Here is a 15,844-nt window from a genome sequence, read left to right as displayed (position 1 = left end):
TCCATGCTGTCACAGTTGTGGTCCTTGGGAACACGTCAGTAACCTTCCCTGGATCTGCGTGTTCTGGATGGCAGGGCACCAAGTCAGTCATCCCAGAAACACGCATGTCTCTTCAGTGAAGAAATGAGTGGAGTCTTATAAAATGGAAAAAAGGCTGTATATGTGATCCAAGGTAAGGCATAGTGTTCATACCTAATTAAGTTAACATTGTTTAAAGATACAGAAAAATACTTATTTTGGAAGCTTTTCCAAAATCTGTCATTAGAGCTTTCTGTTAAAGCAATGTAAAAAAAAGTAACTTTCAGTTCTCTGTTATTTTTAAGGTACCAGGTGTATTTTTCTGCTAAAAATAAAATGTAATAGTTTATTTATTTATTTATTTATTTCCTAATTTAATTTCTTACAGGCTCTTGGACTGATGAACAAAGATATTTTCTGCTGTATGGGAGATTTCATGTAGTTCAAATGTCCTTTTCTGCTCAAAATGAATACAAAACCTCAAGACTGGATTTTGTATTTTCTGAAAAGGAAATTCAGAGGAAAAAAAAAGAAATTTGGCAATACTGGAAAATGTCATTTTGATGCTGAGGCAAAAAACATAACATAACACTGAAACAATGTAAAAGCAAATTGTAAACTTGAAACAAAACATTTCAGTGCTATTGAAATGAGAAAACAAAAAATTACTCATTTCAGTGGTTTTCTTTCAAAGTGTGTGTCATTGAATCAACATGCTGCTATGGAGCATTCTTTCAAATTTGACAAGCAAATATCTTCCAGTGCAATCCATTGGCCAAATGCTTTTGACTAATTCTAACTTTCACTCTTCGCAACTGAAAGCCAATACTAGCATTGTTACATTTATGTGATGATTGTCACTAAAACGTTGAGTTTGAGAATGACTGTGGGACCAAATTCAGTGTCCTAAAATGCAGAGAGGACTTGCAGAAGTTTTTTTTCAAGCATTTAGTTGACTTTGGTGTTTTATGTCTATTTAAGCCTACATGAGCAAGGCGTGTTCAGAGCTCTCACAAATCTGACTAGAGGTTGACCTGCATCCTTGGGTGCCTCCGTACCGGTGCTGGTCTGGCTTCTATTGTCAAGTTCAATAAAATCAGCAAAAAGAGTAACAGTGACAGGAGAAAGAAAGTAAATAGATACCTATTTCTTCACACCGTTTTCTTAACAACATTACTATCCTTTCATCTTCTACAGAATTCAATTTCTTTGGTCATAAATGACAATGAAACACAACCGCTACAGATGCAAAAGCACATGAAATGCTGGCATAAAACTTTCTGTACTTGCAAATATGCTTATATGAAGTGTTTGAATCTATATAGGAAGTTGAACTGCTAAGAGAAAAGAATGACAAGGACTACTCCAATTCATCCATCCAATAAGAAATGTATATAATCTGAATACATTTAGTTATAATTTACTTTTATTCTTAAGGCTGGAGAGACACGGTCTACCTGTACAACAGTATTAATCTCTTCCAGATAGTTTTCAAGGTTCAGAAAGGCAGTGAGAAAAGGATTTATAATATAAAGAATAAAACCACAGTAGCACGGTATATCATCAAATATATCCAGTATATGGAAGGAGGAAGGCAGGGAGCATAAAGTGAAGGAAAAATAGATGTAGCTTTGTAGTCAGATTTTGGAGGAGTTTGATGAATTCCGTAACAGCAGTGAGAAGACTGAAGTTATTCAAGGGTTTGAGTTGCAGGTGTGTTAAAATCAGAATCAACATATATCAAAAAGTCTTTCAAATAGGTATAACAGAGCATATAGCAGTTCTCAGTGCCACACTGCTGCTTTCTCTAAGTGAGTCAAAAAATAATGACATGTCTGTGCAGGCTTCTGGCTCAGATTATATTAGGCTTCTAGAAAATTCAGATCTGGATCTATGCCTTACAGCTGATCTGCCTTTGGAAATTTCTGGACCTGACCCAGCATTACTGTAAAAGCGGTGATAAACTGTGCTTGAGCTCCAGATCTGAAATGTGGGCCATAAAAATGAGGGCTGGACCACCCTTCAGCTTGGCAGTGCCCAAGCATGAGACATAATATATCAAGTATCAAACTGAGTGACAGACAGGATGTATTCAGTATTAAAATGACCTTTAATTCACTGTTTAAAAATTACAAATGAATTTTAACTTAATTTGTTCTGTTTTGTGTTTATTTGCAATCTAAAAATAAACTTGTAGGAATGCCACACTTTTGGGCATGTTTGGGGAATATGGGGTTTAAATGTGACAGATTCCTTGAAATACGGCAAATATCCTTCCATTGTCACAGCACTTATTTTTTTATCATCTGGGTTCTGATTAAACCAACTTTGGCATTTGAGCTTAGATTTAACCAACAGATTATTAGCATGTTGCAGTGCAGTCATGTTTTATTCCTCAGTATATCTGGAAACTCAAAAGGACCATTTGTTAAACCAAATTTTTGTTCAGCTGAAACTCTGGGATACTTTCTGTGGGTCCTTTTCACCTCATTAAAAGTAGGGGGAGCGGGATGAGATTCAGCAAACAGGTAGATAATTTTTGCATTTATATCTTATGTGCCTTTCTGTACCTTTAGCTGCAAAACTTTCCTCATATTTATCCCAAATCTCCCTAATCTCCCTTTCTGTAAATAAACTCTTTCACTCTTAATGCTGTTCTTAATTGCTTGGAGAAATATCAGTCATCCTTCTTCTATGTCAATTTTTGCGCCCTTGGAAGAAGTGTTTTTATCTCAGAGAAGCCACATGATTAAATCATGAATGGGAGATTTGGCGTTCAGCATCCTGAAAGCCATCCCATTCAGAATGCTGCTGTGAATCTCATTTTCCCTGTTCATCACTTTGAGTATGCTCTTTTTTCCTATAAACCCTGCCACTGGTTACTTGCTCCCAAGCATGTCAAACATAAGTTGCTCTCCTCACTTTCAGTGCCCTCTGTGTCCTGTCTGTGGTTGATCTCTGTCTGTGATTACTTAGCCTCCATTATTTCCCTTTGTGTTTTGTCCCTGGCTGCTTTGAACCACCGTATTTAATGTCAGGACCCTGCTGTAAATACCTGCGTAAGTGCCCCATCACCTTCCTTCAGATTCTTGTTTCTGTTGTGCCTTTACATGAAAATACCATTTTTTTCTGAAGTCTGTAACCTCTGCCAGTCAAACTAAGATATTGCACTGCTTCATCAGCATCAGCCTCTATTTACTTGCTCTTTCTTGTCTTATGCTTAGATCACAGATACTTGGGACGTGTATTCTGGTTTTGCTCTGTGTTTAGGTAACACCTTAAAAATGCTGTTCCATCCACGGCTCTGGCTTTTACATAGCGGAGGCAAAAGGATTCATTTAACAGACCGGTAAATGTAATAAATATGCTTCTGCCCCTGACGACCTTGAAGACTTGACTTTTTCCACTAATGTCAGTTGAGCCAAAGTTTCACAACATACTTTGCTTGCATTGGGTTTTCTTTCTGCTCTGTGTTAAAATGCATTTGTAAAACACCCTCACTAGGAGGAAAAAGTACTAGGAATTTGAGTTCTGGTGGGGACACTTGTCTGTAAGAAAGCAAACGCGTACACACCTAGTCTTCAAAGGTCCGAAGGCAATCAATACCAAAAGATTGGATTAGCCCTTTATGACCTGAAGATGGTTGTTGAGTGGTGTTACTCATCTGGATCAACTTGCACAACTATTTATGAACTTTACTGAATTGTGGCCTTAGATAATAAAAAAATATCTGGCTGGTGCCGGAGGGGAAGCCAAATCCAATTCTTGTAAAATCCCTAGTGTTCAGAGGCCATTACATGTCTCCTTTTAAAGATGCATTTTAAATTCTTTGCTCTGACTGTTGGTGTTCACAGGTGGCTTGCAGCAGCTCTCCTGTGGCATGGAACTGATTACACTGAAAATCAACTCAGATAAGTCTGCAAACTTCTCACTTTCTGTAGTGCTCCAGCTGGGCAGAAAATCAATGTACTTAGCAACAGCAGTGACATCCATTTGGATTAAATAAGTATGTCCAAATCTGCACATGAAATGTGGGCTTGATGCTGAAATAATCACCTCCGTGTGAACTAAATGTATGTGAAGGGACGGAGACTTTTTAGTGCTAGGAATGGAGGAAAAAATGGTTTGGATTGTTTTTTGGATTCTCTTTATTTGGCTAATTTCACTGTTTTATTATGCATATCCTACTAAATCGTGTCTTCATTTCATAATAATACCTACTTGGCACGTCTATGGATAGCTTATATTAAAAAATGAAAAAACCCTCACAAGTCACTGGAGCTGGCTTCATTGACTTATGACTTCATGTATTTTCTGTCACAGGGGTAAATGTAGCCTACCATTTTACTAGGCAGGGCTCAGCAAAGTAAATATAAATGTTTAAACAACTAAGTTCATACCTAGGGTGAAGTCAATTATCTATTCAGATTTCAGCCGTATCTCGTTGTGCTTATTTTCTTGCTGTTTAAATAAGTTCTTTATATTGTTAACTATTGTTTATTTTTTCATGATAGTACAACCAGGTTGTGGAGAATAATTTTTTTCCATAAAAGTAGTGCTTATTGCTTTGTATATAGACACCTTCATTTAATAATGACCTCATCTATCAACACCAATCAGCTTTATGTTTATCTTTTTATCATTATCCCAAGAGGTAAAGAATGGCTTGCCTTTTGGTGCAAAAATTGATTTTTATTTCTCTCCAGCATTTCTCAATAAACCCACTCTCTTTAACTGGAATCCTGAGAAACACCTCGAGCATCTTTTCTTTTTTTTTTTTTTTTAAAAATGCAGCTGCTGGAGAAGAGAATGTATTCAGATAAACTAAAGGGCACAATCCTGTTTTCTTATCTGAAGCTTGAAGTTATGGAACCAAATATGAACTTAGGAATCGATATAAAGATATGATTTTCAAAGTCATATGGAACATGGGAAATGAGATAGAAACAAAAACTACCTGACACCCTCAAAAATTCATATTAATTTTGAGGTTAAACTCCCTACATCAAAATCTCTCACGCCTGCAATTCTCAGAGAATACATTTGTGTCTTTCCTGCTGGTAAATCCATCAGGTTGTCTAACTTCAATATTTCTTCACTTTATCATACACCTTTGCCTAATTTTAGGGCTATTATGAGAAAAACAGCATAGGTGTCTTAGCACTTATAACCCAAATAAATGTCATTAAGTAAATCTGCATGTCATCTTTCTGGCCAACCTTTGAATTTCCTTTATATGAATTTTGACAGATGGTCTAGATCAAAATCAAAACTATAAAACCGAGTAACGTGATGACTAACAACTTCCTGTGTGAAAACCCTGATTAAATGGGCAGTTTTAATTCATTGCTGCACGTAGTATTGTTAATCTGGGGAACTCCGCAACTGAATTAACACTTTCTGCCCTACAGCAACAAGAAAGAATTAAAGCTATTATAATCTGGTTTTCATTCTTTTACTATAGCCATCATGGCCCAGCACTGAATAGGACAATAAAGCTGAAGAAAAAGTAATTAGAACAATCTATTTGGGAAATTAGTCCTTTTCTCTGTTCATGATTTGCAAATCAGCAGATTGTGATTCTTGCACATTTCTTTGTGTGTTTGACATTCCTAGGTTTTAGGAACCTATTTGAGCTGTGGCTCGTTCAGGATCTTTTTTGTGGGAAATGTTCCAACGATGAGTGCTGTTCAAACTGAGCTATTCAAGCTTTACGATTAAGTTGTCTCATATCCATGACTGAGTGACTTCATGTCTAAACTAATATCTCCCTGCACCCCCGAGATAATTTTTTTGTGGTGGTGAATTGTGTCTTAGGCACTATAAAAGACTCTGTAGGCACCTACATTTCACAGTTCCCAATCTTTCATATAAAACAGAATTTAGATTCTCCCAGTGTTGGTAAAAAGTAAGTAAAAAAAGAAACCCAGAAAAGTCAGGTTGAAATGTTGTTGCTAACACAGCACAGGGGTAGAAACCAGGTCTTTATTAGCCTGTATCCAGCCATGCCCACTGTACTGACATATCAGGAAAGAGATCTACATTATCATGGGGAAATCAATGAAGTTTACTGCTCAGTATGCACTACCTGTCAATAGCGCAAATAAAACCTGTGTCAGGCTGTGTTGGAAGGGTAGCAGAAGAAAAATAATGGAAAAAAGTCAGTTGAATGTTGAAGGTGTATACTGAGATTTTGGGATTCCTAGATTCAATTTCCAGCTCAGCCACAAAGTTCCTCTGCAACCTTGTACAAATCGAAAGACTTAGGAATGTTGAGTGGGACTTAGGTGGGGTTTTGTGTTATCTAAATCCAAGACTTTGATCCTTAAAACCATTTCTTGGTCTCATGGGTGTGTGGAAGATACTGACATTTTTAGGAGGAAAGGTCCCTTGGGGCTTAGAGCTGTGGTTGGGCTAATGCCCAGCACGGCACCACCTTATGCCCCAGCATCGGCTGGATGCCCACTGTCTTAGTACTGCTTGGCATCTCATCAAATAAAGAGTAATTAACAGAAGTAATAAAAAAACCCAGAAAAATGCACCACATCTTTCTGGGAAAAAAAGGTTTTACCACTGTTTTGCAAAAATGACGAAATGTTGTGGCAGTTTTTGCTCAAATCAGTACAATTTAATGAAAAAGATCAGCTCAAAATGGCATTTCCTGAAATGACTCATGGCTGAAAAAAAACCTAATGAAATCGTTCAAACCAGCTAGTCTTCCATATGAAGTACACAGATAATCATCATTACCATATGGACTTCAGATAACTTTTAGTATATTAACTCTCTCATTGCTCCTGTGAGGTAAAGCAATATGATTAGCCCTGTTTCAGAAACGAAGCATTGAATTTTGGGTAACAACATTTTTGAAAGTGTTTAGATGCCTGTGGAGGTAGAGTAGCATCAAGTTTTTCAAATATAGAGAGGAGGTAGGTACTGAGGCATTTTCTATTTGTTTCTTTAGAGATCTGGATACTTTTAAAATTGTGGTTGTTGTCAGTTTGGAAAGAGCAAGGATTGCAGTTTCAACCTCTTTACTTCCAACCCCACTCCCTATTCCAGCAGACCAGGCTGCATCAGTCCAACATGAGCTCTTTACACCAGACCTTCAGTCACACTGGTTTATACAACAGCAGAAGTAATAAATTCACTTACTTGTGCAAGTCTTGTTATATTTAGGGTTCTCTTGTGGAAAGCCTTCCAACCGGCACTGGAACCTGTGCTGCCAAAATTCCTGAAACCATGGATTTCGATGATTGGTTTCTGGCCGAAGCTGTAGGTAGTAATCATCAAACCATTTCACATCAGGAGACTGGAGCTTGATCGTTATTCCACCGACAGCTTCATGCTGATACCCGTCTGTCACGTCGTACCTGTCTGCCCAGCCATCACTGCAGGGATAAATGAAAGAGAGACAACATTGACCATTCAACGGAATAAGAAAAGAACTTTCTTAAAAATAAAATTCGGAGCCTAAGAGCACACACCCACAGCTGTGATTCTGAGTGGAGTTTAGTAAAGCATCTGTAATACTTCTAGCAGAAGAATTCAGTGTTTTCCTTTTCCTTACATTTGCTTGTCATTGGCACCTTCTACTTAGATGATATATTCTTCATCCTTCACTTCGGGTAATTGAAACAACATTAAAAATCACAGATCCTGAAATCTGCCTTGTATCTCTGCATCACGCTAAGCCTCACTGAGCTCTGGGGAGAAAATCTTGGATTCAGTGTTTTACTGACACTGGGATGATACTACTCTTACCTGAAAGGAGGTGACCTTGGGGACAGGACCTCTTACAGTGAGAAGGGCAGGACTGTGTTGCAGACCATGCCTATACTGCACAAGGGAGCATGGCACAAAGAGTTAGAAGCAAATTTTGAATGGGCTGACACTGCTCAAGCAGAAATACCAGCTCAGAGCTCAGATGCTGAGACAGTATGGCACTGCATCTGAAGCAATAAATCCTCTCTGCAGACGTGACTAATGAAGCTGGGCAGATGTGTGGCTTCTGTTTCTTGGTAGCTGGTGGCTGGAGTATTACGAACTTGTGTGACACTGTCCTGCACACAGAATTTTAATTCTCTTCTGTCAAGGTTTTGCTTGCAACACTCTTGCAACACAAGTAGCCAGAAGTGACTGAAAACCCAAATCAAACAAAATGTCACAAACTTCTCAGGGTAATTCCCCTCTCCACAGTTTCACAATGGATATTCTTGGAAGTACTGACATTTACAAAGTTTCACTGAACTCCACTAAAAATGTACATATCTCATTAGAGCACTGCAGATTTCTGCTGTTCTATCATGAACATGATATTTCAGTTTTTCAAAAGCCCCAGGTCTTACAGTTAGAGAATTGTAGGAGAATCTCAGATTGGGTCTTTTCCCTCTAAAAAGGCATGGATGTTAATGACTATAGAGAGCACATTTAAATCCTAAAGGTCAAATAACTGAAGAATAAAAAAGAAGCTTAATTTGTCTTATTTTAAATCTTCATGAGTTGTTTAAAGCTAGCCCTAACTATTTTAAGTTAGTCATAGTGTAACCAATGTAGATGACCTATATTTGTATGGTTCTGTTATTCTACTTTGATTATTTGCTGCCTGGCTTGAATTTTTACCCTGTATTGCAGAGGATGCAGGAAGCCTCTGCAGTCACTTGGTCTCAGCACATTCCCCGTTCTCTACACGGAGACTCAGCTGTCCTCACGCAGTGCAGAAGTCAAGACCACAGACAGTAACTCCGTCTGCAGAAGACACTGTTTTCATTGAAGCCTGGACTCTGGGCTACGTTTTATTAGCACAGCTGCAATGCCAATAAATAGCAGCTTCACCAGTGGCAAAAATAATATCCAGTGTCTGGAATGAAAATGGACTATTAAACATGCTTCAGATTCCAAATGCACTAATTTACTCAGCACAAAAGAGTAAAATGTACATTCATGAAAGGAGAATGATGAGCACTGATTTTCAGCTCAAATACAGCACTTTACCTTCAAGCTTAGACCCAATTAGGGATGAACATAGGTGTTAATGTTCCCAGCCGCACTCAGGAGGCTCAGTACAGGCAAACACTCCCCACCTTCCACCAGCACCATTTACTGGACAAAGAGTTAGAACCATTTATGGGTTGTTTTGTGATAAAAGCTGCAGGTGGTTTTTTAAATTTATGAGCTATTTAAACTTTTCTTTGAAACATTCATCTTAATCTTTGGCAAGTTTTTAAGTGGTTTTATCCATCCTCATAAAATCTGACAGGTTTTATGAATGCAGGAAGTGATAGGTTTTCTGTAGTGTGGTTTTTTTTTTTTCAAAAACTGAACAGAATTTAAGAGAATTAGAGCTGTGCTGTCAGTATCCCAGCTTTATGAGTTGTCTCATAAACAACTTAGAAAGAAACTGTTTTCTTGTAATTAATTTCTTTATCATTGTTCAGAGAAACAGTTTTGTAGATCTAATCCAGCAGAGCGCTGTAAAATTCATAGTATTACTTTATGAATAGCTATCCCTTCTAAGAAGATTTGCAACAGAGATACAATTTTATAACTTTAAGTTATTAAAAAAGATAGAAATAACAACTTCATATTACATAACCCTTCTCAACTTTTCCACAGAAGGGCTTCTTAATTCAACAGAGTTACTTTTCATTCAAATCAGTATTTCATCTTAGCTTCTTGGGCAAAAGGCTTTTAGGAGCATTATAAAAAAGATGTATTCAAAGTGTGTATCATCAAGACAACAATGCAGAGATAACAAAGCCTCAGACAGACAAGGTGGCAAAACAAATGCTAAACTAATATCTAAAGGCCAGTGAAAGTAGAGTAAGAAAACAGGCTTGCATGAATATAAAAAAGCACTGGTACTGTGTGATATTTAAATTCTGCACCCACAGTACTAAATAGCAACGCTTACGGGGTGTCGATGACAGGATGATATAGACGTATTTGGGATATTAGACCTGTGACATCCTCTGAACTCAGTAAGGGGTGTGTAGATGAGGGAGAAGGGGACAGAGAGGGAGATACCTTCTTACTTTCATAGTCATGCCTGTCTCTCCTTGGACCTTCTTTCTTCTCCTAATGGCTTAATTTTACTGTAGTAGCTGGTGATATCATTGGTGGCTGCATTATGAAAGGTTCAGAATGGTATTACCCATCACTAAAATTTACTGGTTCAACTGAAGAAAGATTCTCTGGCACCAGCAATTGACTGCGACAAGGAGCTCCGAATGAAGTCCAGGATAATCTCCACTCTCACCCACAGAAGTGGCAAAGTGCATAGGCTGCCACTAACGCAGTGCAGGACTGCGTGCTGGTGAAAGAGATGGTTCTTTATGTTAGCAGTGGGGTGTGTAGGATATTTAGGTGAACCAGTGGTTAAGAACAGCTTCCTCACAGGTAGTAAAATAAGTACAGATGAACAGTATTCCGTATCTGTAATCACAGCTGTGCAACCCAGTCATTTAAATAGGGTCTTATTTGCCTCTACTTTCCTGTTCAGAGGTTTAAAAGTAATTGTATGTACAGTAATGATCTAAAATATTGAATTATTTTATTGTATTTACATTTATTCATTAACTGTTATATTTATTCATTAATAAATCTCGTAAATATTGGTGATTCCAGATTATGTATTCCAGATTATAAAAGAGACCAGATTAAATAGGACATGGATATCCTTAACAGATCACTACACAAGTTCATTTTTTCTCCCTTGCATGGACACTGTGCTTTCCAGTTTTATTCTGATTAGGTTATTAGGTGATTCTGATTATTAGAAACAGATGGTGTTGCTTTTTAACCAATTGGCAAATGTCCTTAAAGTGATCCCACCAAGACTTAAAGTTAGAGTTGCACGTGAAGAAACCTTGCTGTGAAAGAAAGCAGTAGTTGCACAGCTGCAGCACCAAAAGCTGAGATATATCTCAGGTGTACGTGGCAATGCATATATCTCATCCATCAGCCTGACAGGGTAGAAAGCTGTCAACAAGGTAAAAGGACTATGGCGTGTGCAGGTCGGGCTGCCCTCAATACTACACTCACATTCAACACAGTGGGGAACTGTCTTTCAGGATCATGACGTGTTTTCCCCTCATCCAGTGCTTTAGTGTTCATATTCTTGGTTGTCAGACTAATGTCTGGTGCATTTTCCTTAAAGGCTGGTGGTGTGATACAGGATAATAACCATACTGCACCAAACAAAATATATCATTGTTAATGATGTTTCTTAAAAAAAAGAAAGAAAAAGATACCATTTAAGAAAATTCTTGTGCGACGAAGAGAATAAGGAATCACAGAAGGACGGAAAAAGGGAAAAATGGCTAAATGGCTTTTACTGTTGCAGTACTAGCAGGAGATGAACTTGAAATAGGAGGTCCATTATCATAATGATGTTCTTTATCTTATTTGCATGTGTACATTGTCCCAGGTACCAGTTTTTGAAGGATATGCCAGGGTGATTGAGATTTTAGTGAAAAAATATCCTTCAGCAAACAGAAGGGAAGAGGTCTGCTCCTTTGTTAAAGGTCTGTTTAGTTTACTCACAGTAAATCACAACATAGTTTTATACCACAGAAAGGCTCCAATGAATGACACGACAGAGCCACCAATATTTACAAAATTTATTAATGAATAAATACAACTATTAATGAATAAATATAACAATTAATGAATAAATGTAAATACAATTAAAAAATTCAATATTTTAGATCATTATTGTACATACAATTACTTTTAAACCTCTGAACAGAAAAGTGGAGGCAAATGAGACCCTATTTAAATGAGTGGGTTGCACAGCTGTGATCACAGATAGTGAGCACCCTGCTCACTTCCTCCCCCACAACCCTGGATACTAATTGTAGGGAATAAGTCTTCAGACTCCTCTAGCTGAGTGTACCTGAACAAGTAGGACTGTACCTGTAGGACCAATATGCATTGTTATGCTGTATGTACATAGAGGTGCAGACTTTTTAGGATTATGTTTGCTATGGTAAAATGTGAGAAGCCTGAATTGGCTTCCTGGATTTTCTGTGTTTTGTCCTTTCCCATCTTTCCTATCTTCCATGTGAAATAGGCAGCACCAATAAGAGCTTCCCCAGATGGGTGGGACTGTTGTGCCAACTTCAACCCACTTCGCCTATCATATACAGGGATTGTGGGAGGAAGGAAAAGCAATCTTTGACAATAAAGTGTTGATACCCAAGAAAGATGAGATGCAGGACTGCATCTGTTATAAAGAAATGTCCACCTGTTGGAATTGAAGTCTTTTTGTTTCTTCTGGAAATAATCACCATGGAGAGAGGAGAACATTCAGGTGAAGAGCAGCACAGGAGCAAGCTCATGCTTGAAGCATTATGAAGAGGTCATCAGAAAGACACTTAATGACTATAAAGACCATTCAATATGCATGATGGTGATGCTTTGGGGTCATACAGTGCAGTCAAGAAATTGCTAGCCCTCCTGAAAAACATTTACAAAAAGGTGAAGTTAGTCAATCCCTGTCAACAATAACCTAAGCGTTTAATTCCACAAAACGTCTTCAAAAAGACAAGATGGACATTGCTCCAAGAGCACTCCACATTTACTTGATAAGTAGCATGACTATCAACAGCATGGAGTATGCTACTGATGTCAATATGCTGTCAGGGATAACAGGGATTTGCAGAGCTGATTGACACCTTCTACAGGACTAGCAAATGATTAGAGAGCACATCACTGTAAACAGGACAAGGGAAAAGAACTACTGTCAGCTTAAACTAGATAAGAGAATGTGGAAACCTTTAATTTCATGGTAAGATTTAAGACAACAATTGCTCAGAAGAGATCATTAGGTATGCATAAATAAATAGATAATATAAAAAAAAAGATTTAATAGATTCAAGAAAGCAGGCAAATGGAGTAGGAAGGAGGTATTGCCTCGTGCCTCATGCATCAGTGTTTCAGTCACTGTCAGTGATGTTCAGAGATGCAGAACACGGAAGGAATTAGGGCTATTGACTACTGGTCATGCTTATAGGTGACAAGGTCCCTCCTGTGATAAGTGTCTGATTAATGCCATCAAATCTGGAAGATGATGTGGAGAAAGCTTTTTGTGAGCCACTACCAGAGCATTCTCCAAAGCACAGGACTTATTGATAATGAGGAGTAGGAGAAGAACGCAATAGTTTGTCTATTAAGTTCTTGGAAAGCCTAGGTGACACTACTTGGATACAAGCTGTACCTAGTGACAAGAGAGAGGAGGCTCTTTGGTAGCTGTTTAATTAGTAGGTGGGAACTGCTTGAGAAGGTTAAGACAAAAGGCAAATTGGGTGAGAACAACCATGAAAAATAGCATTTGTGACTTTTAAAAGAGCAAAGAGGAAAAATAGCAGACTTCAATAAGCCTAGAAAATTTTAAGGTTAGATATATTGTAAGGAATGTCTAAGGAATTGAAGAATTAAAGAGTACTTAATTAAAAAGTGCTATGCAGAGGAAGGATAGGAAATACAGTAAGACATTAGTGTGCCCATAGTAAAGATGGAAATATATGACAAGCAGAAGCAAGGTCAGATTTTCAAGGATCAATGAGAAGGAAAAACATTAGATAGTGATAAAATGAGAAAGGTCAAGGCACAAAACAAGCTGCAACAAACAAGGGACATCAGAAGTAACAGAGAGCAATTCTCTAACCACTTTATTGTGAGAGGAAGAGTAAAGAAAATGTTGGCCTGCAGTTCACTACAGGGAGAAAGCTACTAAAGACAAATCCAAGACAGCTTTTAGTATCAAACTTCACAAAAGGAAAAGCTAGTGGTTAGTGACAGAGGTAAAGGGTCAACCAAAAAGTGGGAACGTGATCTAGGAAACAAGCTTGACTGAATTAGCTGAAGATTTATAGCCCAAAGAACCAAACACAGTACTAGGGGAGAGATGTGATAACTATTTTCAGGTACAAAAAACTCCAGCAAAAAGATCATAACTTGTTTATCATGTTGATGTAAGCATTCATGACTTAAACTGGAAGGAAAAAGACTCGTTTTAGACACCAGGAAAATATTCCTTACAGTAAAGAGTATGAGGAACTAGAATAGCTTGGAGACTCTTGGGGGTGTCAGAGAATAAGTTAGACAAACATCCATCTGATATAAATGACCCTGCGTTGGTGAAGGGAGGACAGTAAGCTACCTGACTTCTTGACATCCACTCTGTATTTGTATTAGCTTATGTTGAGATTTGACATATGTCTGGGAATGATTGTATAAAACCCAGTGGATTAGAAAAAGAATGCAAAGAAAGTTAAAATAATGCCTCTCCCTGACAGTTTCCCCAGCTTCTCATGGTTTTACTTTACTTCTTTCCTCGTTATTGTATTTCTTTTTCTCTCTGCAGTTGCTATGGGAAGCATCAACAAACAACAGAAATTTATTTAGGATTAATCGTGTGTTTGTCTTTACACACAGGTAATTCCAATGAGGCAGTCAGAGTATGCAGGAGTGTGCAGTGGGTCACACACCTGTGCCCAGCAGAATCAGGATTCCTATTCTAGAGGGGAAGCACTGAAATTAACTGTATGGAAAAACATTTCCCCGTGCACAAGATGAAAGAAACAGGGCAAAAAAATCTCCTAATTAGAGCTAGCTAACATTTTACACAGTCAAGATATTTTAAATAAAAAAGCATTTTTTCTCTGAACTAGAAATGTTTGTTTCTGTTCCTTTTTAAATTCTCAGTCTTCTCAAAATTACTCCAAATGAAAATGATACTGTTTAATCTCTTTTTTTTTTTTTTCCTGAAAGGAAGGGGTTTAGATATATTTCCCAAATCACACTATCTCTCAGTATAATTAAGATAATCTTTTGTGATTTTAAAACAGAAAAGAAATTCTGTGTTCCCTAATTTAGACATTTTGGCCAACAATCTGAAGTAAACACAGGTTTGGCAGTTTAAGGCCACCCACTCAGTTTTGACTATCCATGGCAGCAATTCTATATTATTGTCCCTGTACATAAGATCTGTTACTTTTGTAGTCCAAATCACCTCAGTCGTGGGAGCTGAAACTCTAATGCCAATTACTCAATGATAAGACATCAGATCTGAACAACAGCAAAGCGATTGCACAAGCTGACATACCCACATAGTGAATGGATGCAGGATTTATTTTTAAACATGACAAGTCTTTTATACTCTTTATGACATCTCTTAAATCTCAACTATAGGGTTCAGATTTTTCTTTATGATGTTGACTTCAATGAATGTTTTCAGATTCTTGAGAAGCCTTCCAAGGAAATAGGGAAAGTCTGCAAATTTTGAAGGCCAGTTGGACTAAAAAAGTTTCAAAGAAGAAAATCCTTCACTGATAAACTGATTAAATGGACACTATAATTGATTATTTTTCCATTCAGTACCACAATATCCTTCAAGGGCAGCTTCAAATTTAAGTATTCCTGAACAATGCCGATGCCTGTTATGTTTTTGTTGTCTTCCCATGCAGCATCCTGACAGTGCAAATCAGAATTGGAACTTCATTGTGCTGAGAGTCGAGTATATAGAGAAAGATATACAATCCGTGATTTGAAAAGTATTAATTATAATCTGATTCAAAATTTAGCAAGTGCGTGTGTTGGCTAGTAAGAGAGGGGCAGAGCAACCAGGTGACACTGTGCAAATTGGCAGTCCCCAAAACTACGCAACCCTTTTCAGTCACTGTATTATATGAAACTTTGACAATAAACTTATTTTAATTTTATTGTACTAATAAATGGCCATCAAGGAAATTTTTGTTAGCTGCTCACTTTAAAACATTTAACCAGGTATATGTTACCAAGGTATCAGGTACATACTATCAAG

General features: G+C 37.6%; 1 protein-coding gene across 2 annotated transcripts in view; it reads right to left on the bottom strand.

Annotated features, from left to right (window-relative positions):
- The window catches only part of GRM5 (glutamate metabotropic receptor 5), a 298,495-nt gene that overhangs the window by 60,302 nt on the left and 222,349 nt on the right, over positions 1-15,844 (bottom strand). For both annotated transcript variants that reach the window (XM_075140174.1, XM_075140175.1), the window contains one exon: positions 7,174-7,409. In XM_075140174.1, coding sequence (XP_074996275.1) covers positions 7,174-7,409 — 236 coding nt within the window. The remainder of the gene's footprint in view (positions 1-7,173; positions 7,410-15,844) is intronic.

The sequence above is a fragment of the Calonectris borealis genome, chromosome 1 (assembly GCF_964195595.1).
Source record: "Calonectris borealis chromosome 1, bCalBor7.hap1.2, whole genome shotgun sequence".
NCBI lineage: Eukaryota > Metazoa > Chordata > Aves > Procellariiformes > Procellariidae > Calonectris > Calonectris borealis.
Note: the sequence above shows the minus strand (reverse complement) of the source record. Positions and strands in the feature narration are given on the sequence as shown.